This window comes from Mugil cephalus, chromosome 1 (genome assembly GCF_022458985.1).
Source record: "Mugil cephalus isolate CIBA_MC_2020 chromosome 1, CIBA_Mcephalus_1.1, whole genome shotgun sequence".
In the NCBI taxonomy this organism is placed as follows: domain Eukaryota; kingdom Metazoa; phylum Chordata; class Actinopteri; order Mugiliformes; family Mugilidae; genus Mugil; species Mugil cephalus.
The window spans coordinates 46,256,648-46,279,937 of NC_061770.1; the positions used below are offsets into that span (position 1 = coordinate 46,256,648).

At 42.0% G+C, this 23,290-nt stretch overlaps 3 protein-coding genes across 3 annotated transcripts in view; 2 read left to right on the top strand and 1 right to left on the bottom strand.

Annotated features, from left to right (window-relative positions):
• Window positions 1-6,603, top strand: LOC125022109 (thialysine N-epsilon-acetyltransferase-like). The gene is made up of 6 exons (XM_047608421.1): window positions 1-171; window positions 379-430; window positions 1,598-1,681; window positions 4,366-4,467; window positions 4,586-4,626; window positions 4,864-6,603. The coding sequence occupies exons 1-6, from the start codon at window positions 109-111 to the stop codon at window positions 5,029-5,031; spliced, it is 510 nt and encodes a 169-aa protein (XP_047464377.1). The 5' UTR covers window positions 1-108; the 3' UTR covers window positions 5,032-6,603.
• A 2,711-nt stretch (window positions 6,604-9,314) lies between these two features.
• Window positions 9,315-18,128, top strand: tnfsf12 (TNF superfamily member 12). Its single transcript, XM_047573255.1, has 6 exons — window positions 9,315-10,152; window positions 11,540-11,621; window positions 13,360-13,419; window positions 13,569-13,592; window positions 13,678-13,805; window positions 15,327-18,128. Exons 1-6 carry the CDS (start codon window positions 9,979-9,981, stop codon window positions 15,600-15,602), a joined length of 744 nt encoding a protein of 247 aa, XP_047429211.1. The 5' UTR covers window positions 9,315-9,978; the 3' UTR covers window positions 15,603-18,128.
• A 2,331-nt stretch (window positions 18,129-20,459) lies between these two features.
• chd3 (chromodomain helicase DNA binding protein 3) overlaps window positions 20,460-23,290 on the bottom strand; it is a 41,886-nt gene continuing 39,055 nt past the window's right edge. Inside the window, exon 40 of the mRNA XM_047597662.1 lies at window positions 20,460-22,786. Coding sequence (XP_047453618.1) covers window positions 22,683-22,786 — 104 coding nt within the window. The 3' untranslated portion in view covers window positions 20,460-22,682. The remainder of the gene's footprint in view (window positions 22,787-23,290) is intronic.

Consider the following 23,290-nt stretch of genomic DNA (forward strand, 5'->3'; position numbering starts at 1 on the left):
CAGTTTGCAGCGGAGCTTGTGCTGTCTGACGACTGGACCAGTTCCTCTCCCAGTAGGTGTACAGTGCAAACCGACAGACTGCTGTGCGTCCTCCTCATCTCATTCAACATGGAGTACTCGATCCGGGCGGCCAACGCGGAGGACTGCAAGGACATCGCGCGCATGATCTTGGTGAGTACGGAAGTCATCCAGTAATGACTCACCGGGTTTACCTCGGGGTTCATATACACGATCCCCGCTGCTGTCACATCATCGGCTTATTTTTTATGGATCAGTTCAGCTAGGTTTTGCTGGATTGCAGATGTGCACGTGTTTGCAGGTTCATGCAGTGCCCATACAAGTCATGTTTAAATGTCATTTTATTTCCGTTTCTCGCAGGAACTGGCAGAATACGAGAAAGTGGCGGATAAAATCAAACTCACCCAGAGAGGTAGAGTATTATCACGTGCAAACACTCACGGAGAAACCTGAGGTGAGACAAGCAGTGTCTGGGTTGAGGTGCAGGGTTAATTCATGGATTTGACCCAGGTGCCACAAAAACGGTGGCACGGAAATGTGCATCATTCTGTGCACCTGTCAGTTTTAATTTCTAGAGCATTAACACAAATTCTGTCAAGATGCTTTACATAACCCAGAGTCCCCCCCACCAGAGCACAGGTGTCAAACATACAGCCCGCGGGCCAAAAGTGGCCATCCAGAGGGTCTAATCTGGCCTGCGGCATGAATTGGCAAAGAGTAAAAAATTACCTAGAAGACTTCAAATTTTCAATGAAAATAAGAGAAGTGGACATAATGAAAGGCTGAGACCAGGACTAAACAGCAGACAGCAATGTTAGAGTAGTTTATTAATGTAAATGTTCTCCAAAGTCCTTCTTTGCACTAAAATAAATGGGAAAAAAAAATCTGTTGTTGTCCTTACTTATAGGTTATTATGCTGTTAGATTACTGGTCCGGCCCGCTTGAGGTCAAATTGGGCTGTATGTGACCCCCGGACTAAAATGAGTTTGACCCACCTGCCCCAGAGGAAGCTCTACAGCAACGGTGACAATGGGAAGAAACCCTAAGTGGAATCTTAAGCACTCAGTCATCACCATCTAAAAAACATAGCATGAAGAGAAACCACTATATACCATTAGGTCTTTTATAGCCGCCATCTTGCTGTACTATGCCCCGTGACGTCGGAGAAGACGGAGCTAGAGAACGACAGAAGGTGAAAAATACATATAGTGGGACTTTGCTCAACTCCAGATTAATTATCAACAGTTTGGGTAAATTCTGGCAAACAATGTTGTTTTAGTGTCCTCAGCTCTGGGAGCTGAAATTGAAGGACGACTTAAGATAAGATATTAATATTTGTGGCTGCCGTCTTAAACTTTTTACCCTGTATCCGGGACAATGACATGAGTTGAGCTGCAAAAAAGGAAGCGGTGAAACAAACTGATACCACACATACTAAAATGAGGATGATATTACCCAAACAGTTTCAGTGTTTGATGCATACAGGCAATATCGTGGTGGAAAATCACTGGAATATGGACCAGACCACAGGAAAATATTCTCAAAGTGACAAAAAAAATTATTTATTTATTTTTTTCAGATTTAGAACAAGATGGCTTTTCCAAGAACCCGTTTTTTCACGGGATCATCGCTGAGGTGCCAGAACAGCACAAAACCAAAGAAGGTGAGTGGGTTACTGTACGTCACTGCCATTATTTACATACAGACTGGCACAAATCCTCCCTGAAATATTGTCTGTTAAAAAGTCTGTTAAAAAAAGCACTAAAACTTTCTTGTATCCTCTGTCTGACCTGTGAAGTAACAACTGGGGCTTTTTTGGTCAAATGTGCAACATATTTAATTTTAGTGCAGTGGTATTTTTTTTCTGCACAGTGAATTTCAGTGCTGATTAACCCTTGATGTATTATAATGTCAAAGTGTAACGTCGATTGTTCTCTTGTTCAAACTTGAGGTTATTTGTTTCTATAACCTATAGTGTATACTTTTAAACAGTTTACATCTGTCTCACCAGAGTGACCGTAGACTAAAGCAAACTATGCCTTTGTGTCAAAATAAATCTGGAGTAATCAAGAAACTAAAAGCAGAGAAGCTCGTAATATCTTTGTATATCTTACATAAATGGTTCAGCCAACAGTGATGTTTCTATGCCAGTATGATTTACAGGAAAACTGCTGGAACACTCCAGTTCTAGCTCGCACTAAAATAATAAAACATTTATCTAAATGGCCTTGAAGTGGGTTCAGAACTGATTTGAAGCCAGTCAACTGCTTTTGAGGCCAAAAGTCCACTTTAGTGGCAAAACTCTAGTTGCTACAACATTAATCTAGTTGAGGAGTCTCGCTGTCGTTATCTGCGTCTTAAAAATGTACGATATCATATGATTGAATGAATAATGAATAACGAGGAACATTGGCATCCTTTTGAAGTTGCTTTTTTTTATCCACATGATCAATTTCAGTCCGGTATGCAAAAAGTCTTTTACCTCTGTTTTGGTCTCCACCAACCTCCTTTGGAAAATAATTCAGTTAGTCACCTTGCTTACGAGCTAATAATAATATTGGTTTTATGAGTTTTCTAAGCCCCACATTAGCTTCAAGCTAATTTGCTGATGCTTCTTCTGTACTGTTGTGAATCTGATCGCTGCCGGACATTTTTGCTGGAACCTGTACTCAAAATCATACTAGGCATCTGTTGGTGTAGAAGCCACAGAGTCAGGTAGTTTATCATGTTAACAATAAGGGTAAATTAATGGAAGGAAATGCGAAAGCGGAGGATAAGACTGAGGATGGGACCAATGGAAAAGTAAAGAAAATACAGTTTCTGGATACATTAGCCTTCCCAGATTTTCCTTAATAGGACCCCGTTAATTACAATAATAAAAGCCTGAATAGTTAGAATCCCATTTTGTATATGTGCAGCCTCTTAAGATATTTCACGAGCCCATTAAATTACTGGATCAATTCCTTTTGCAGTAATTGTCAGCCAGTCTCCACGTTTATTAGCCCATATTTATTAGTTGTGTGACCTGATGTAACAGCACACTGCTGATGTGGTCTCTCTCTCTCCTCCTTCCTCACCTCTTACATAACGAGGCTAATGCACTGCTGTTCCTCCTTAGAATGCTTTAATGAGATCATTGACACACGCTCTGCCGCCCAGCTTGGCCTTTTCCTTCCATGACACAGGCCCTTTTTCCATGCAGTCACCACTGTCCGCGATCCACAAGCCTCAGATATCTGACTCCTCACTGAGGAGCGGCTGCTTGTATACGTGCGTTAGACCTATAAAGCCATGATGATCCACTACTGACCAATCCAACCGAGCAAATAAGTCAAGCATACGCCGTGTGTATGTTTGCATTACAGGATACAGATTTACTTCTGGTAGCAAGAATCAGACCGATAACTGTAAACAATACCAACTAGCATGCTAACCTTTTTGAGATTTAGCCACTAGCAGTAGCTAACAAACTGTAGCACAAACTCGTATGAAAGAACAAAAAATAAACACAACATAATGTAACTTTTAAATGTCAGGACATCGAGTTGACTTTTTTTTTTTTTTTGGTACAACTGCACCTATTTTAGGCTAATTGTTTTGCTTTAATTGCCTTTAACTCTTTGTTTATGGTTCAATTCTTTCATGAATGTTGTTCCAAGCTGCAAAAAAAATATATATATACATATAATAGCCCCAGATAAATTAAGCGCACAATAGCAGAGAGAAAACCAGTTAGCTGATGTGTGCTACTCGCTAACATTGCTAAAGTTATTAGTTAAAATGCGATGACTGGAAACATTGACTCCAGGCTAATGCTAATGTTGCTCCTTTCTTTGGACGTGTAAATTGTTCTGCTGCCAAAGAGTAGGATATATGTACTACAAATGAAAGATCTTTTTTTTTTTTAGCCAACCTGGAAAAGCTAAAATGAAAATAACAATTCATCTCTGCTGAAGTAGGTTGTACTAACAAGTAAGGCTGCGGTTTCAAAGATCTGTTTCCAATAAATATGTGTGCAGCCATGTTTGACAGTTCAGCAACACCACACTGCTGAATAGTAAATCAAAAAATGATCATTTCGCAGATGTTTAGCAAAAGAACCACAGTCATGTGTGCATGATATTCAAAAACAGATGGTTTTGAGCTTTGTGATTTGTGATATGAACATTGTAGTTATCTTCTATTATTGTCTTGGCTAAAGTCGCTGAACCCAGTTTAGTAGAGAAGGACCGAAAGAGCAAATGTGGGTAATTTTAGTTTTAAATGCTGAAGTTATTTTGACTGTGTCAAAAAGCAGATTCCTGTAACTGGCTGAAACTGATTTTACACTATGACCTTTGCTTGCAGGCCATACGAAGATAGGCTACGCACTTTACATGTACTCCTACAGCTCGTGGACCGGCAGAGCCATTTATATGGAGGACTTGTACGTGATGCCTGAGTTCAGAGGTACAGCTCGCTGTCTTGACTTGCCATTGTTACGGTTAGCTTTAAGTGAAAATCTTTAAAAGCTTTAATATCACATTTGAATGTGCAGGAAATTTAAAAGAAAGTCTCTGTCTTTCAGGGAAGGGCATCGGTAAAGCACTTATGAGCAAGGTCGCACAGGTGAGTAAAACAAATAATATCAAACTGTGAAACTAGAAATAGAAATGTACTGGAGGTGTAGGGTATTTTTCCTTTTACACACGGTAGGTTGTCACCTGCAAGGAATGCAAGTTTAATATGTAAAATAATGTGGATTTCACAAAGGTAGCAGACATCAGTAGAGTAGTCAGTTATTTAAGTACATCTTGAAGCACGGTGGTCATACATTTGTTGCTGATCCATTTTGCTGTCTTGTAGCTGGGATTGGCTGCCGGCTGCAACCAGCTCAACTTCACCGTCCTGGACTGGAACAAATCGTCTCTGGACTTTTACACGAGCCAGGGATGCTTCAATGTCACAGCAGCCATGGGCTACCAGTGTATGCGCTGCGAGGGAGAGGCCCTTGAGCACCTGGCCCAACCTTAGCTCAACACTAGGCTCCTGACCTCAATAACCACTGCAACCACAAGGTCAACACACACACATAATGCAGGGACAGTGACCCCTTTTCCAAAACTTGACAATGACAATCGTCAACAACGACTGTTTGCAAAACCTTGCCCCCTTTAGTCACTGTGGATATAAATGTTAAAGCCATTCTAAAATGAAGGGTAGACTTACCTCTCAAAATTTGTGATAACATCTTTGAGTTTTGTCCTGTGCACTGGAGTGAACGCCTGTCAAAAGGTTCTGTTCACAACCATCCATCTTCGGCTGAAAAGTCGGCTGCTGGTAGGATTGTTGTAGTTAGCTAATGCTACAACAACAAGAGTCTCTACATATCTACTTATCATATCTACTTACATATCTACGTACTTGCATTCATTGATTTTTCATCCTTACTCCTCTTATAATAGCCAACAGATTTTTGACTGCTATAAAACAATACCGTCTGTCAAAAAACAAAACGGCAGCAAACGAAACTACACATTTCAGTTTTAGATCTTCCCAGAAATAGTTTTCTTGTATCTCAGTGATTTCGACTGATTTGAACCCGTTATCACAAAAATTAGAGTGAGGATAACTGAATAAATACACTTAAACCCCCCCCCAAAAAAAAAAAAAGAAAAACTCCAAGCATGGCCACTGTCAGCCTCCGTAGCTGAGAGCTAGCTTTGTACACGTAAGAGCATTACAGAGTTATTATTCTGTCTTATAGTATTATAATATTGTATGAATGTTATGCTGCCATAAGTAGACAAATGTTTAATTTGCGTTTTTCTAGTGTGAAGTCCGTTAGCACGGCATGCTAGCGTTTGCAGCTTAATTCATTCCATACAATTTTACTCTTGAGATTTTACACATAATTGAATCATGTTATGCACCACAGTATGGAGATGTGTGACAATCACTCTTTGGGAAGGTTTTTAGCAAGCGGTCAATTGTCTTAATAATTGTCTTTGTCTTAATTATCTTAATTATCTTAATACATTTTTTTTAAGTATTGGAACTGGGCCTATGCAATATGTATAATACAGGAGCAATGAAATTTGTGTTGTGTTTTTCCCTTGTGATGTTTTTCTGTGACAAATAGATCAGATAACACAATCGATCTAAAACCAATATGAGGATAAGTGTGTTTGTGTGTGTGGTGAGATTATTAGAAAGAGAAAGCCTTGATGTGTTAAAACATCATTATCCAGAAAATATTATTAGCACTTTGCACAAAGATCCACAAAACCTTATGCGTTACTGCGAAGGCAACACATACATTTCATCATGCGGACAAAGTGACTTTCACATGTGCTGTCCCTTTAAATTTATTGTGACCTGTGAACAGCAACCAAAGAGTCGGTCACCTTTCCCCTTGTCTTCCAGATGAGAAGTGTTGTATAGCTGTCGTAAAGCACAATCCTGGTATTTGCACTGTTCTTTTCCTGCGTTGTACATAGAGAGTTCTTGTGGAGGAGCCGGTTGGACCTAAAACCTCCGTCCACGCAGCCAAACTTTCTGAACTGGTTCGAAAGAAATAAAAAGTGGCATTGTTCTGGTCCGCAATTCAGTTTTATACAGTCTCGTTTTTTTTTTAAAGAGGCATTTTTTTTTGTATCATTTCCAGCTTTTTAATGAAAGCAAGCTGAGTTGTGGGTTATATTTAGCCTGTCTTCTTTCTCTCTAAACAAGTAAAACCACTGACCCGTCTTAGTAACTTTTAATTTGCATTTGTGTTTAAACTAATTCAGTGAAGAATGTGCAGTATTTTATTTCACCATCCATTCTGGGAACTCCAATTAACGCATCTCTGCTTTAATGCAAAATACACAAACTACAGTAGATCTGATATGCCGTGATACTACAAAGTGCGTTGCGCCAAAAGTAAAGAGTCCAAGGAATTACGAAGAGATGGATGTCTCAAGCTATTTCAAAATAAAAGTTCAAGCCGGTTCTTGTCAATTGTAGCTGCGATAAATCTCTGCAGATCAAGCTGAATGCGAGACTTTAAGTTCTACAACTTCGGTGCAATAGGTGTTCACAAATCATGATGTCTTCTTCCAGATGGTTTAATGTGTCCATATTTTCTTATTTTGGCCCATAAAAATAAAGTTTGGCTCAAGCCCTGTGAATCCAAAGCGAACGTTTCAGGAGCATTTAGGATTTTGTCTGGTGCGTTTTAAGGGCTTCAAGGGATCAAATAAATTCTCCCAAACTCTCAAAGGGGCATGAACTCCCTCCGCTTCAGTTAAAACGGTGAAAAAAACCCCAAAAATGGAGTCAATGGTTTTTCACATGACCTCAGCCAAAAGCTCGACGCCGTGATCTTGGCCTCAGAAACGTAGCCGCTACAATTTCGTGTCATTTGCTGGGACAAAACCTGCATGAGAGTCAAACGTCGGTGGTTTCATAAAAGGTACTGTATACTTGTGTGTCACCCCCATGAAAACCACACGTGTTTCACTGTTTACCTGTTGAACTGCTCAGTTTACACTGATCATGGTAATAAAGTCTGCTAAACTACAGCGAACCTGAGTGGGTGATGTTTTCTGAATTTGAGAACTACAGGCACTAATGTAATCCTGTACGACCTATAGGGGGCGCACCACCACCACCACCTGCTCGTTCAGGGGCCCAGCGAACATGATATCTCTGCATACGCTGTAAATGAATATAATACATGTACTAAAGGGGGATTAAATGACATGGCCACGTATCAGGGCGAGGTAGCAGAATAAACCATGACAAAAATGAGCTGAAAAGTGTCACAGTTAGGAGGCACACGTTGCTACATGTTCCATGTGAGGACGTCACAAGTGACGATTAGTGAGGAGTTTTGAACTGCTAGGTATATAAAGGTATATAAAGGTCATACTTGGACATAAAAGCAAAATAAGAGCGCTTTCAAACACCATTCTGCAAAAGTACCACAGGTGTTCTTATGCGGAAAAAGTAACTAGACCCTTGACCTCAGGAGGTTGTGTTACTCCCTTTCTCCCTTTAGTGGAAGTAACTTTTTTTTTTGGAGACTTGTTTCAGGGGCGAGATGTTTGAGGGTTTTCTTGAACGCGCTGTCCCTGCCACACCATTTCAAATCTGGGCACTGACCAGGCCGTGCCACATCCCATCATTCCTTCTCTCCGAGCCTTTCCGCGGTGGAGCTTTCGCGCAGATGGCCTCGGGTTTTCTTCAATTCGTTCTTTGATATGATGCAGAATTTACAGCGGGAATTCGTGGAACCACTGACCGCAAGCTGCCCGTGATATTTCCACCACGTTAGTTCTCCTGAAAAGCTGTTACAGTCTGGGATTCAACTCTCCAGGTCACGTTGTGCTAAAAGGGCCTGGTCTAGCCTCCTTCTGATTGTAGATGCATTAAGTAGTTACCACTTTACATTGTGTTTTTTTTATTTAAATGGCTCCAAAATATCAGTTTATGTCTAATCATTGAGTAAACCCGCTTTACCTGTAGACACTGTACCAAGCGTTTTCTTGTCTAAATATGAACTAAGACATTTTCCGTGGGCTGCAGATGGATAAGAATGTTCACGCTTCGTGCTAATCTGCTGATCAACACTTTAGGGGTTTAATGTGCCAAGAAAGAAGGCCGCTACCTGGAGACAGAGTTTCTAATTTCTCTTTCAACACAACACAACTAAAAAAAAAAAAAAAAAAAGATACACTTAAAGTGGAATCACTCCGCTGACTTTTAAAAGGTGGTTGATATCTTGCCTGATGCGTGGGAGGGTTTGGCTTCTAATTCTCAGGGAGTGGGGCCTCGTAAAAAAATGCACCAGGGCTTTTAAAAATGTCTTAAATCCCTGTTGTTTTAAATGAATAGTTCTCCGAGGAGTGGTGTGCTTATTTAACATAACATTCAGAGATTGTACCCTTGGTATTTTTAGCGCTATGGGTCTCAAGTTAAGGGCCGAAGACCTCGACTGAGGGTCTCCTGTTTTTGGAAACATTCCCCTCCGATATTCAAATAAAACTTTCTGTTTAATGGATTTAAGTTTCAAAACAATCATCTACTTTTACGCCTAAAGTGACAAAAAACACATTAAGATGCGTTTACTGAGTTGTGTGATCTAAGATCTGTCCGTGGAAACTCTTTCCTAGACTCCAGTCCTTGGCTCACCTGTTGATGGAGCAGTGGAAATAAGTCCGGTCAATCTTTACCTATACGGCCATCGTGTGGCTAGAAAGGGTACTGTTGTACTGTACGCATGAATGGCACACATTTCGAAGGCATGCGACTTGATGGAAGTGATTTGACAAGCGAAGGAAGCTCCGGTGCGCCTCGTACGCTTTCTTTGTCCTGGTTTTAACGCTGGATGTCCGCTGGTATCGCAACATCAGAGCTCGCTGGGCGCGCACGCAAAGTTCAACTCTAGTAGTTTCTCTGTGTGTGTGTCTGTCTGTGTCTCTGTGTGTGTGTGTGGATTCAGGATCATGTGTGCTCAGTCAGTCTGTCTGTCTGTCTGTCTAATAGACTGACCCCCCAGCACGCCGTTTAAAGGGAAGACAAGAGAGCTGAGTCAACGAATCACAAGGAGAAGGATGCAATAGTTGATGTGCGCAACTTGCACAGTTTTTCTCGTATTTGGAGACGGCGTGCAGCGCACAAGGAGGATGGTGGCTCTGGTCTGTAAGGAGAAAGAAACGGATGTTTTTGCGGCTTTAAAACTGTGAGATAACCCTTACAATTAAACACCAGACCAGCCTCTCTACAGCGCAGAGGGAGTGAGTTATTCGCGCTCCAGTCGTGCGTGTTTTTTTTTTTTTTAATATATTTTTTTTATTTTTTTATTTTATTTATTTATTTTTTTTAAAACCCAAATGGACATTTGGACTGAAATGCATTTGGAGGGAGTCCGCGCTCTGCTCGAATGGAGTTGAAGCGGCGCTTTCTGCGGTGAGGAGCAGTGCAGTCTGCACCAACATGCATCGGATTCTGCAGAGGAGGCGAGTGCGCAAGCTGCGGGTCGTCTGGGCTTCTCTGGCGCTGGTGGCTCTGTCTCTGGCCGCTTGCAGCGCGCTGTTTACGGCATGGACTTGGCGACAGACGCGGGACCTGTCTCAGTCCTTTAAGATACTGCAGGACCGACTCGAGCAGGTTTGTATCACCCTTAAAACAACACTCACACCTAACCTAGAAAAAAAAGAACACCACTCTCCTGAGAATGGCATGCATTCCTGCACCAACGAAATATTTCACTCGTTTCCAACTTCGACAGACTGCAAGTATTTCTTATGTAACTTCTTTTGTGGCCGCGGTTACGCAGAGTCTTAGTGGGGGGTATACGGACAACTCCACACTCTTTCTCCCATTTGCACGCACCCTATTCGGTTTCACTGTTTTTCTGCTTGGCACTTTTATTACCCACCAATAATTGCGGTAAAGTTGTGCGGAGCCGCTGCTTATTTTTTTATGCCCCACCACCACCACCGCCGCCGCCGCCACCACCACTCCTCCTCCTCCCCCCCGCCATGTTTAATTACTCTGGTGCCAGTCGTGCTCCAGTTTTATCTCCATTTACTGGAAAGCCTCAAACTATTTGGCGCAGGAGCATTTCATACCCCACTGGCTGCGCCGAGGCAACAGGCGTGAAACAGGCTGGATGATAAAGTGTGGCAAGTGTAAATCATTTGCAGCCTGCGTATCCGCTCCTCATGCACAGGTCACCTAAAGCTCGCAGAAAAAAAATAAAAAATAAAAAAAAAATACTCCCGAATCCCGCGCAACCTCACGCAAAGTGCACTTTTGTTCAAACAGCGCGCACTTGCAGCAGATGTTAGAGTCTGGCATGAGGTTGCATCACACGGCTAATTATTTTCTCCGAGGAGCCAAGGGGAGCTGATGGAAATTCTTCTGGTTTTTGAGTTCACAGTATTTACACAACCAAATTGCGCTGGATTTCAGATTATCGAGACAGGTTGGCCGTGTGCGGTGTTGACAAACCTGCACACGCACTATCACCCCAAAATTGGACACGTGGAGTGTTGATGCTGGAGCCTTTCCCGAGGGGCCCCTCTCAGGTCCATTTGACCGTTTGCCAACTCTTGATGAGAGCCAGCTAGTGAGCGTCTGGAGAGCGGAGTGCAACTCTCTGCCTCTATTTCCACGGTAGCAGTAAATTTAAACATACTTTCCCCTGAGCGTCTTCTCCCCCCGTACTCGATTTAGGCCTCGTTTGGTCATCGAGTGGGCCCCAAGCCAGGGATTTAAAACTTGGTCGGCTTGACAAAAAAAAAAAAAAAGGAATGTAAAGCGCTGAAAACATGCATTAAGTGTTGCAACTGGTCTCTGAGGAAGTGGTCGCCCTACGGCCTTGCATGGCGGCGGGGGCAGGATACTGGAAAGGATGAGCCGGCGTATGCCGATGGCTGGAAGAGGTCCGCCACCGTGGATACGTGCCAGAGAAACGTCAGCAAGAGCTAACTGGACACTTGCTAATGGTGTTGGTTTTTTGTTTTTTTTTTCTCTCTGTCCCCTTCAACAGGTCAACACGCAGAGGAAGGCCATCGTCCAGCTCATTCTGGAGAAGAGGGAGCTGCTGGTGGGGCAGCGAGTGAAGAGAGACGGTATTCTAAAAAATCAATAGCCTGCCAGGGCCGAGCCGCTGCCACCAACATATAGGAGTTTTGTTCTTTTTAGCTGCCCGGATCACCACAGACACAATATACTTACAAGTGCAGCCTGTTGTTTTTTTGGGAAGAACATTTAACACAAACGCTGGCCAGTGTTGGCCCACATGCCAATTTGGTCAGGTCTAGCGGGCCACAGGCATTGCCCGCTGCTAAAAGTTGACACAGGAAAAAGTAGGCAGTTGGATGACTGTTTCAGAAATTACAGGTCTGACCAGAGCGCCTCAGGGCCCAGAAAACCAGCTGGCGCGGGAGCGAGGCCTTGTTGCACGCTTTTGGGCAATGAAATTGATTTTCTTTCTCCGCCCTGAGCACACGACTGACACATCCACGGTTTGTTGTGAAAGCAGCGATATTTGATGACCTATCATTGCAGTATTTATAGCCCCTGCTTGCGTCACCATCATGGGACCGCTTGATTGTTTCACATTTTGTCCGGGGGTGAACTCGCAGACGTTTTTTTTTGTGTGTGCTGGAATTCAGCTGAGCAATGAATGTTTCGGGTTTAACAAAAGGATTCCTTCAGAGAGCGGCGTGTCTCGCCAGAAACATCTACGCCGATATCCTGTAGGTACTTATCTTTTTCCTTTAGCAACTGATATCCGATTTCGTCTTCCAGAACACATTAAACCGTTCAGAAATCCATGGCTGTCAATGGAAACAAAAAAAAAAAAAAATCCCAGACAGCTTTTTCCAGTTTGTGGAAAGTTGACCACCGCGGCGCAGCGTTTTAGCAGGACACTGCCGTTATGTTCTCTCCCGCTGACTGACAGCTTAAGTCGGGAAAATCTGGCCGGCCTCGGGGCTTTACGCCGGCCCGTAGCAAATCCTAAGTCTACAGGGTCACCCACCTGCGAGTTATTTTAGCAGCGACTTAATAATCCTGAATGATGGCGGGGGCCCCGGTGTTTGGGTGCCCCGTCCTGAAACATAAAGTGTGCTGTATTTTAAAGCTCGTCCGGGGAGTTGTATCGGCGTTGGAAACGGCTCCCCACAGGCCAGATTGCGAGTCTAAAATAAACCTTTAGTGAGTAACTATCTCAGGCGTTGTTCAGCCCTGGCCTTTAAGTGTTGCGTTTTATTTATTGTATTTATCTGAGCAAGGGGCCCTAGCTGCTCCTCCACTCCTGTTCTCGACTATTTTGCATCACAGAGCAGCCAAAGACCTTTTTGACCGTCTTTTTCCAGCACTTCATTTTTCTTACTTAGCCCTCGACGCCCTCGGCTCCGTCTCTTAAAGCCTGTCTTTAATGCTTTCTTATCCACTTTTCTCCTGTCCGTCTTGTTTTTTGTTTTTTTTTTCTTTTTCGCAGCTCTCCATCCTCCTCCTTCCATCCTTTCACTCTGTTCTGCATTTTCGAGATGACTCGGAGCAGCTGGCGCTAAGATTAGCCCCCCACTGGAGGAAAAAGATAAATAAGTAAAAGACACGCGCTTCTGACCGAGAATAAGGACTTGAGGAAATATATGGAAGCACGTGAAAGGAAATCCTTTGCCCATCTGCTAGCCACGTTAAAGCCGGCCAGGCTCAATCTAAATGGCAGCAAATTAACACACCATGTCATTAGACAGATACAAATGGGAATGGCTGTTTTATCAAAAAAAAAAAAAAAACCACAGACCTTATTTTCTTTGCATTCACACTCACATTCGGTCTGTCTTTGCCTTCCGAAAGGGGGAGCGGCGCGAGGAGGGAGGAATGGAAATGGAAAGAAAGCGGCGTCTCATTTTGAGAGTAAGTGGCTTGGCAGACCCCTTATGGCCGTCTCACGTAGCATCTGCTGAAGTGTTTTCAATCATATACCCCTATACGATTGCACTCATAAAATCTTAATTGACTTTCCCTTTTCTTTCTCTGTGTCGTGTCATGTCTCTTTCCACCAGTAACCAAAGTCTCCTCTCAGCAAGGTAAGAGTCGTAAAAATGACTTATAGGGGATCATTTTGAATCTTTTGTCCGTGATGAATAACCCTGGGCTGTGTGTGTGATGTAGTGGGAGAAGGCGGCGTGATAAAGGGCTGGGAGGAGAGGACGTTGAATATGACTAAAGCGGTGAGGTACAACAAGGAGCAAGGCACCTTCACAGTGGAGAAAGCGGGCGTCTACTTCCTGTTTTGCCAGGTGAGTTTCTGTTGGGAGCATTGAGCTGCGGTTTGACCTTAGCTGTCCCTTTAGTGATATGGAGCGTTTTAGCGTCTTTGAGCCCGATGTCTTGGTTTTCTGGGTCTGGCAGCTTCAAATTTAATTTTTTGGGTCTCAATCTCTGGTCCCAGCATTTATTTTTAGTAAAACAAACTGTGGTAAACTGATTGAAGGCTGCCACACCGCCAACAACAACAGTTAGTGTCTAGCTGGCGTGCATAGCCATCTGTATATGTTTATCTGTCGAACTGTTTTATAAGATGATAATACGCCAGTCGTTTCAGCTTTTACACCGAGTGCAAATAGCCAGAAGTGTATTACAGCAGCGTCAAGTTGCGGAATGCCGTGTATTACTTTTGCAAATCGATGTCATCTTACAGTGTCTATCCAATTTAGCTGATGGATTTTGGCATGAGGTCCGCATATTTATATGTTTCCCGTAAAAACAGAAGTTGGGAGCCGTCCTCCCCTCAACCAACAAGCCCAGTCTTCTGTGATTGGGCTTTTAGAGGAGATCTTGCCAGTACTTGTTCGACCCGAGAGGCATTATAGAAGGAAAGACACAGGTGGAGGGAAGCAAATGGAAATTGAAGAGACAGTTTTTGCAAATTAGTACACGCCCTCAAGAGCAGGATGAGTCATCAATACTTTTAAATTACTTTGCACGAAATCACAATCTATAAAACACTAGACCAGGGGTCTTCACCATTTTCCCGGCAAAAGAACCTCCTAAAATGAAGTAGGGACCCCCTACCTACCTACTATACGTGTTCTATATTACTCTGGAAATAGTGCCGTTTATAAATATACTATTATTATTTGGAATTCAATATTAAGTTATCACTTATCCCTGTACTCAAATATATTGGATTGATGTGTATTTAACGAAATTTAAATTTGGGAGGGAAAAAAATGTATATAAAAAATGTCTAATCAACCAAAGATTGTGCGACCCCCCCTGCAGTGCCTCTGCAGACCCCTTGGGTGTCGTGGACCCCCTGTTGAGGACCTATGCACTAGACAGTACCTACAAAAAGACTTATTTTCTTAATGTTAAGTCTGGTAGTGACATTATTTTTTTTTTAGCTAAAATTGACGTCGAGTTTTATTTCTTTAAAGTAATTTAGTTTGTGATTTCTCGAGTGAAGCTATCAGATATAGAGTCTTTGCTAATGTTCACACATCATCCTGGTCTTGTGATTTACACAATCGGCCTTTATTTTGGTGAAGCGGTCATATTGTAGCAGTGTGTACAGTTTTGTTTTTAGAGAGGTGGATATCAGGTTTTGGGTAATCTCACATAGCCAGACCCTCGTCTTGTCAGGTTGACAGAAGTCTGGAGAAAATCTGGCCAAAAGGGAAAAAAGAAAAAAGTCCTGAAAGCAGCCTTTTAACCTTTTAAATCCGGAGGCAGCCTGGTTAGTTTTCATTTGGAACAGTTTCTGTCTGTGGTCCTGCTGACTTCTCTTTCTGTGGTGTCCCCCCCCCCTGTCTCCTCAGGTGTTGTTCAATGAGCAGCAGTCTCAGTATGTGAAGCTGGACGTGGTGACCTCCGGCCCGAAGTCTCAGAAGCTGCAGTGCATGGAGGGCTACGGGACAACTCCGTCCGCTGGTCCGCACCCTTTCCACTTCCTGAAGCCCTGCCAGGTGTCAGGCCTCCTGCGACTGGACAAAGGCACAGAGCTTCAAGCCATTACAGGCTCATCCTTCAAACTCCATATCGTGGGCAGTCCTTCCGCCTCGCCTCACGTCTTCAGCATCTTTAAAATCAACTGAAGATTTTCCCCGATCTGATATACGCTGGGATCTTTGTACGAGCACACAAACTCGCGTACCACGAACTTACCTTGTTTTCCTATGGATGAGTTTCTTTTTTTTTTCTAAATGGTGAATCAGTCATGGTCTGTTGAGGCATCACTTAATGCTACAGCTTCCTCCTGGAGACATTAATTTGAAAGACAAACCTGAGACTTGTGGAAGCTGTTGTGGAATTTTTCTTTGGACTGCGGGGCTGTTTTGGAAAGCAGATTTTGGATTAAAACCAAGACCCACAGTGAACGAAATGCCTCGATGATCGTGTGCCGAGGGAACAGATGTGATGGAAGCTGTTCTGTAGATAAAGAGCTCCATATAAAAAAAAAAGAAAATTCCTTGGAAGTTCATCTTAGTCTCTGTGTCATGCAATAAATTGTGCTTACTCTCACTTTGTAAGACTGACAGTAAAGCTGCGCATGAACCCTCCACTTCCACAGCTGAGAGCACGTCTGCCAGAGTCTCGACACTATAGAAGCCTGCACAAGTTGCCATTGATATTTTATATAATGTGGCACCTGTGTGTATGAAACAAATCAAATTATTCTTGTTTATACTGATTTTCTGATCTTACCAATGCAATCCGTGTGTGTGTGAAATTAACGGAAGCCTTTCCTTTAAATACTCTGTACATATACGGTATACACATTTTATATATGGGCAGCAAGTGGAACATTTTAAACAACATGGATGTGAATTTGTTCTCTTTTCTAAGGTCAAATGATTGTTTGTATATCTTTCTTTTGAAAAGTAGGTGAAAGTTATGGGAAGCAAGACATACAGCTTTAAACATAGCTCTGTCTGTCTTTTCTGCCTGTCTCCTGTTTGATGACACAATAACCATCACTTCCCTGTTTTTTTTTTTATAAACGACCTGAATTTTTAATCTCTCAAAGTAGGATTGATGAGACCTGAATATATATCTAAAGCCATACCAAGCCAAGTTGACAGGGCATGGTTTTCCCTATTAAAGGACGTTTTTCTTTGTTTAAACCACTTCACCACTGTATGATCACCTGACCTCGTAGCTTTTTAGCAAAGGTGATCATCACCAGCTTGTCAAAATTCATTTAAAATTCCCATTAGCTTCAGCTGGACTTTGAGTTCTGTGCTAATGATCAAACACTAGCATGCTAACATGTCGACCACACATGCTAAATGAACATGTTAGCATTTAGCTCAAGCGACTGCCTCAGAGAGCAGCTAGCGCGGCTCTTTCATAACTTACAACATTAGCCCTGCCATTGAATACCGCACAGCTAGCTGCTAATTGTAGCCAAACATTTGTGCCTTTATTCCGGTGCTTTATTTACACATAAAGACATGTGACCTCACAAAAAGTTCAGCTAACAAAGGAGGTCTGTTCCTGCCTCCACCGTAGGCTAGTTTTGAGTTTTGGTGCTAATTAGGAAATGTTAGCATGCCAACATTAAACTGAGGAAGCATTGAGAGCAGGCTCACTTGCTAATGCTAGCACTTTGTACAGTGTTAGCACGGCAGCAGCTAGCATGCCTGTATCTTTACCCTAATGTGGCTTAACTTAATAGTTGTATTTTTTATTTTTTTTTTCACTGAATTGATAGAAGCCAGATGTTACCCGTTTGCCCTGACACTTCTGGATAACTGCAAAAAATAACCTTTAAGTTTCACTTATTATGTTTGGAATTTCAAATCCAAAGATCAGTATATCCTATCCAGATATCCATATTGTTTTTCAATCACGTCCTCTCTTTTATGTCTTTTCGGAAACTCCTTCCATTCTCTTATATGCTGCTGCTTTCTGTAATATTCCCTGCTACAATACAAACAGTGTGTATTTCTAGCAGTGGGTTTCAGCACTCCCACTCTTGTTTATAAGTAGTTTTTGCGGACAGACCGCACTGGTTTCTCCTCAGCACTTTACTGCAGCGATCGTAGAGTTTTTAATTGCAGCCAAACATTTGTGTTTTCAGATGGAAAAATGTCATATTTTTGAGGTGTAGACATTGTATCCTGTTTGATTTCCTCACCATTTTCCTCTTTCCTTTTGGCGTCTCAGTCACCCCCGTCCACATCCATGCGCACCTCATATTTCCCTGTCAGCACCAATCAAACTGCAAACGCACACACACACACACATGAATACACACACAGGACTCTGAATGTCCTCTACACACGCACACACAGCAGCAGCCATCTAAATTTTCACTTCCTGAATCTCAACCTGAACCACATAGCTTAAGGTCTTTGAGGAAAAACATGCCTTGTCCCTCCCCCGTCACCACACACACACACACACACACACACACACACACACACACAGCCGCACTTCCCTGCCCCGATTCCCTTTTTTTTTTTTTTTTTAAATGTCAAAGTTTATTACCACCTCGGAAAATTTTGTGAAGAAGTTGTCTGTAAAGTGATGATGTATGCATCGTCTTTTTCCTTTTTATTTCTTCTGGGCTCGCTCATCATAAATGTTGAATAAACCTTCCTCGTTGTTTTTGAAAAGCTATATTTTCAGTTATTAATGAAAAAAAAAGAGCAATGAAGGTCAGCAGGAAATAAAAACAGTAAATTATAAAAAAGGAATAAGTCCTCCTGTAAAAGCTGCAGTAATAAATATTTTTCATATTACCCTTAGGTCAAATAAGTGTTTTTAATGTGAAAGGACTCTTTTATAATAATAATCCAACACATTAATATCACTTCAGTTCCTGTCAGCTTTTTTTTTTTTTTTGTGTAAATAAACCCCTTTAAACCATAGGTATTCAACAGGGGGTTCGCGACCCCTAGGGGGTCCGTGGAGGCACTGCAGAGGGGTCGCAAAATCTTTGGTTGATTAGACATTTTTCTGTACATTTTTTTTTTATTTTCCCCAAATTTAAATTTCTTTAAATACACATTAATCCAATCTATTTTAGTAAAGGGATAAGGGATAGCGTAATATTGAATTCAAAATTATAATGATGTATATTTAGAAACGACACTATTCCACATTTCATATAGAACACATATAGTATGTAGGTCCTATGAGTCCTGTGAGTCCTTGACCTGAAAAATGTTGAAGACCCCCTGCTGTAAACCCATTCTCTGATAAACGTATGGAAATGGTAGCTAAAATTAATTAGCTTCTAAGCACTGTGCAGCCACCTAAAACTTCAGAGACCAAAACCGAGCTAAGCGTAGAGCGAACATTAGATGTACATTCATCTGGTGGACTGAAACACGAAGGGAATAATGGTGTGGCTCCATGTCTGCTGGATTTGTGTCACAATCTGCTGTCAAATCCCTGATATTTTGCAGGGCAAAAGAAATGTCCTACATGTAGTTGTGCTTCACCCCAAACTATAAACAATCTCAACCCTTCGACTCCCCAGTAATACATCATTGGCTTAATGTTGTCATAAACTGTAAGCAGTCTGCAAGTTTTCATGTTTATGTGTTGCAATAATGTAGAGATAAAGGCAATGTCATACTAGTTTTCAAATTCAATTAGACAGTCTGACATGAAGTAAGACTTAGTCTATGTGAGAACACGAGATAGCCCCGAGACATAAATGTAAAATGAATGTGCATTCAGTGCAGAAGAGCGTTCGTCTGAGAAAGTCGGTATTTTATGCGCAACGAGCCTTCGCTGGAGTTGACATAATTCCCGGGCTCTCCCATTGGAAACCATGAAGCTGTGATAACAGTAAATAGCAGAATGTGTGGCATCAATCTATTCTGAATAGCAGAGACGTGACTTTTAACCTTCAGTCTTCATGAATCACTGACCATCTGCTTCTCAGGGCGTGTGTGCGTGTGGGGAGGGAGACGGAGGAATATGTGATATAGTCCTGGGAAGAGGAGAAACTGAATTAGTGTTGTTCACACAGCCTCCCACACGCCTCTTACAGCAACTTCCTGCTTCCATGCAGCATCCAATGCCGTCATAGCAAGATGACCAGGCAATTTCCTTTCTCCGAAGACAACTCTTACATTTATTTTTCATTTGCGTGCATTAAGAGCTGATGAATGTGGTATTGCAGAACATATATAAAAGTAAGATTTCCCAACACTGTCCTGTGATTACATGAATCATGCCTGAATTATGAAGGAGTTATGGGAAGGTTTTTGCCACTTAAAGACTTTTAATGTGAGGTAGAAATCGATTGGTCTTTTGACACGATTAGATGCAAATGTTGCAATACACTCAGTGGACCACAGGTTAAATCATCACCATGTTAGCTCACACAGGGTGACATTGCAGAACGGACAACTTGACACAGAACAAAGGCTAAGGTAGGACTACATATACACACACACACAGGCAGAGGACTTAACGATGCTCAGGTGAAACTAATGAGGGAGGAGCACGCGAGGAGAAACCAATTCAAAAAAGTGAGGAGCAGAGTCCAAAACTCAGAACCAAGACAGTGTTAGCAAACTCTGGCACTATTAACGGTAAAGTCAGGTCAGGTCTTCTTTTGCTTGTTTTCAGACCTGAATAAACTACTACAATGTATAAAAATGTTTTTGAGCTGGTTTACAGAGAACGACTAATTCTAGCCTAAGCTAGCTCTCCAACATGTCTACATTGTCAACATGCTAACACGCTAAGTCACTAAGCTAAAACGTCTGACTCTGCTCACGGTATAAAAAGTGGAAAAGGTGCTACGTCTGAGAGTGCTGATGAAAATGAAAATACTGGGGACCATTAAATATACTACAGCGAATCCCCTGAGGAGCATGAATGTGTGTAAAAACTGCTAGCCCCTCTGCTAGCATGGCTAACAACATGAAAAAATTAAAAAAAAAAAAAATGTATGAAGTCAGAATAATTCCACGCAGGCATTTTTGATCATTTCATTCAGTTTTATTACAAACAAAAAAAAAAGAAAGAAAAAAAAGGAGATGCGTCATTATTGACATGTTTTAAACTGCCACTCATCGTTTGATCAGCACCACTACATACACGGTGACACAAGATACCCAGAAATCAACACAAAAAAAAAAATTTGGAAAGAGGACAAAATAAAAGTGAAAAAAAGAACTAAGTGCTTTTTTTTGACATTTTAGTTCGGGGGTTGCAAAACTTCCGTTTGAAACGTAATACATTTTTAAAATGGACTCAGACTACTTCCTGGGAAGATCAGTTTAAACTTTATAGGGTAAATGAACTCTTCGATATCTCGTTTCTTTTTTCTTTTCTTTTTTTTTTTACTTAAAACAGACAATGCAGACTTGGATTTACACGTTGACATCAGATTCTTAATTCATTCAATGACTTTACATTTGTTCAGCTATGTTTATTAAGGCGTTTTTAATGATGCGGTGTATAAAATGGATTTCCAGCCACTGATTTTCCAGATAATAATCATTTATTTTTACTGGAGTTAGATAGTAAGCATTTTCTTTTTGCTTATAGAAGCATTTAGGGTTACATATGGCCTATTTTTCTATATATCATTTGCAAGCCCCAAATCTAAAATGTAAGCAAGAAAAAAATAGTTTTCTTGTTATATATCTACTTCTGAAGTTAGCTCAACTTCTTCGTTTGCGCTCTCTTGAAATATTAGGACCAACATGGCAAAGAGGTGTGTCGTGTGTGTGTCGCGCATACTGTGTTGTTTTCCATAGTTTCTCGTTACAAAAAAATGTCTCTTTTGGTAGAAGCTCTGTCTCGAATAGCAACGGCGAAGGAACAACGGCAACATCGACAACAACAATACTCATAATCGCGAGAGTAAAAACACAAGAGAACACGGATGAGCGGTTTAAATATGCAAAGTATATCACAGGATTTTGTAGAAAGAATTAGAAACTTGGAAAGAAAAAAAACCCTGAAAAACAGGAAAAAAAAAACAATGATTGAGAGAGGAGCGGGAAGGGAAGACGAGGAAGGGGAGTGTTAGAGGTGGTCGATAGGTTTCAATAACACTGATTTGCTTATGAAAGGTTATAAACATTCGTAGGAGGTTTCTGAAAAATAGCGTCGGTCGCGAGGCCTTTTCTGGAACAAACCCCCCAAAATACCTCAAAGCTCTGTACATAAAGGGGGGCGGGATGGGTCGTCGTAAAACACTTCAAACTAGTCCTGAATATATTTGTCATGTCATACTTTGCTGCGCATTTTCGTCAGAACATGTACCATCGCAAAAAAACAAAAAAACGAGACCAAAGGCCAAAAAAAAAAAAAAAAAAAAAGTAAAGTTGTGGAGCTGTGCTTGGAGCTGCTCGGACTGAGAAATCAGGAGTTTCAACCTCTCTCTGAGAATTAGAAACAGTATTAAAACGACTGTAGGCACAGCTTATTAACCTTTTTTTTTTTTCTTCTTTTTTTCCCCACGAGACAGCGTTATTGTGATCAGAGCATGCGTCGGTCGGGGTGGAGGGTTTGGGGTGTTGCGGGGGGGTTGTGCGATGGGAGAAATGAGTTTAGTTTCGCATGCAGCTTCCTGTTGAGAGTTAAAGGAGGAAGGGAAGGAGGAGGATGGTTACATGGTCTTTTGAGAGACCTAAAAGGTTTCTAGTACTGAGGTGGGTTTAGCGTTGTGTGTGTGTATGTGTGTGTGTGTGTGTGTTTGCGCGTATGTGTGTGTGCAGGTGAGGTTAGAAGCATCCCTAGAGGTGGAGGAGGAGGAGGAGGAGGAGGCCTGTGAGAGGAGGCCGTTTATGAGGAGTATAATGGTTTGAGGCAGACGAGAAAAGGTCACAAGAAGTTATGAGACAAGTCGGACTGTGTGTTGTGTTGTGAACGTGCGTGACGGTAAGTGCGAGTGTGCGTGAGTGCTTTTGTTATCTGTGTGTGTGTGTGAGATTGTACTTTTTTTCCTTTTTTTTTTTTTTTTTTTTAAGGAGTACCAGTCGACAGAGCAGAGTTTTAGAGACGTGTGTCGGATGAAGCAACTACAACCGCCAGGCGGGTCAATAAGTTCGCCCCTGTCAGCCGCGCAGTCAGAAGCAACACTGGATGTCGGGGATATTTTACCACCACGGCTTTCCTGGAGAGGAACTGGAGATGTCTTTGCAGCAGATGGGTTTCAGCGTGTGAGTGTGTGCATGTGTGAGCGCGCGTGTGGCCTAGTCGTCGATGCAGATGACCTCTCCGCTGCGCTGCTCCCGCCGGTTGACTAGCAGCTCGGCTTCCCGCTCCTTCTTCACAGACATCGGGGGCCCGTTCAGCACTGCAGCGGGAGAAAGACAATTCAGTCAGGTTAACACGTGCGGTGTGTAGATCGTCATTGTTTTCAGACATTTCAACATAAAACTGGTCAAAGCACACAAATAAGATGCTCTTTCTTGTGTTCTAGAAAGATTTAAACTTGCTAATTCTAAGAGGGTACTAAAGTTAGCAGGTTTTAAGTTGGAGAAAATTTAAAGGAGGAAGAAAATTCTGCAAAAATAGAAAGAGGGCGCTGTTCTTTCAACTCAGCGTGAAAGTAGTCAAAAAAATGATCTATGTTGGATTTAAAACGTGCCTGTTCTCCCAAAATGCCATCACATGATCTGACTGACACAGTCACACCAGGTGGCGATATGTGTCTTTTCAGACATAGAGTCGCTCTTGAGGCATTTCAAACAACAACCAGATGGATAATAGTGGATAACCTAATAATTTAATACCATACGTAATGTGCGCGCTACTTATGGTGCAGATAAGATGATGCTATCCCTCAGGTGGTTCTTCT

What these genes read in the sequence shown, in the direction of transcription:
- LOC125022109 (XM_047608421.1), top strand. Translation starts at nt 109, where the DNA reads ATGGAGTACTCGATCCGGGCGGCCAACGCGGAGGACTGCAAGGACATC. An exon ending in AATCAAACTCACCCAGAGAG is followed by an intron (nt 431 to 1,597) that starts GTAGAGTATTAT and finishes TATTTTTTTCAG; the next exon opens with ATTTAGAACAAGATGGCTTT. An exon ending in CGTGATGCCTGAGTTCAGAG is followed by an intron (nt 4,468 to 4,585) that starts GTACAGCTCGCT and finishes TCTGTCTTTCAG; the next exon opens with GGAAGGGCATCGGTAAAGCA.
- tnfsf12 (XM_047573255.1), top strand. Translation starts at nt 9,979, where the DNA reads ATGCATCGGATTCTGCAGAGGAGGCGAGTGCGCAAGCTGCGGGTCGTC. An exon ending in GCAGCGAGTGAAGAGAGACG is followed by an intron (nt 11,622 to 13,359) that starts GTATTCTAAAAA and finishes GCCTTCCGAAAG; the next exon opens with GGGGAGCGGCGCGAGGAGGG. An exon ending in CAAAGTCTCCTCTCAGCAAG is followed by an intron (nt 13,593 to 13,677) that starts GTAAGAGTCGTA and finishes TGTGTGATGTAG; the next exon opens with TGGGAGAAGGCGGCGTGATA.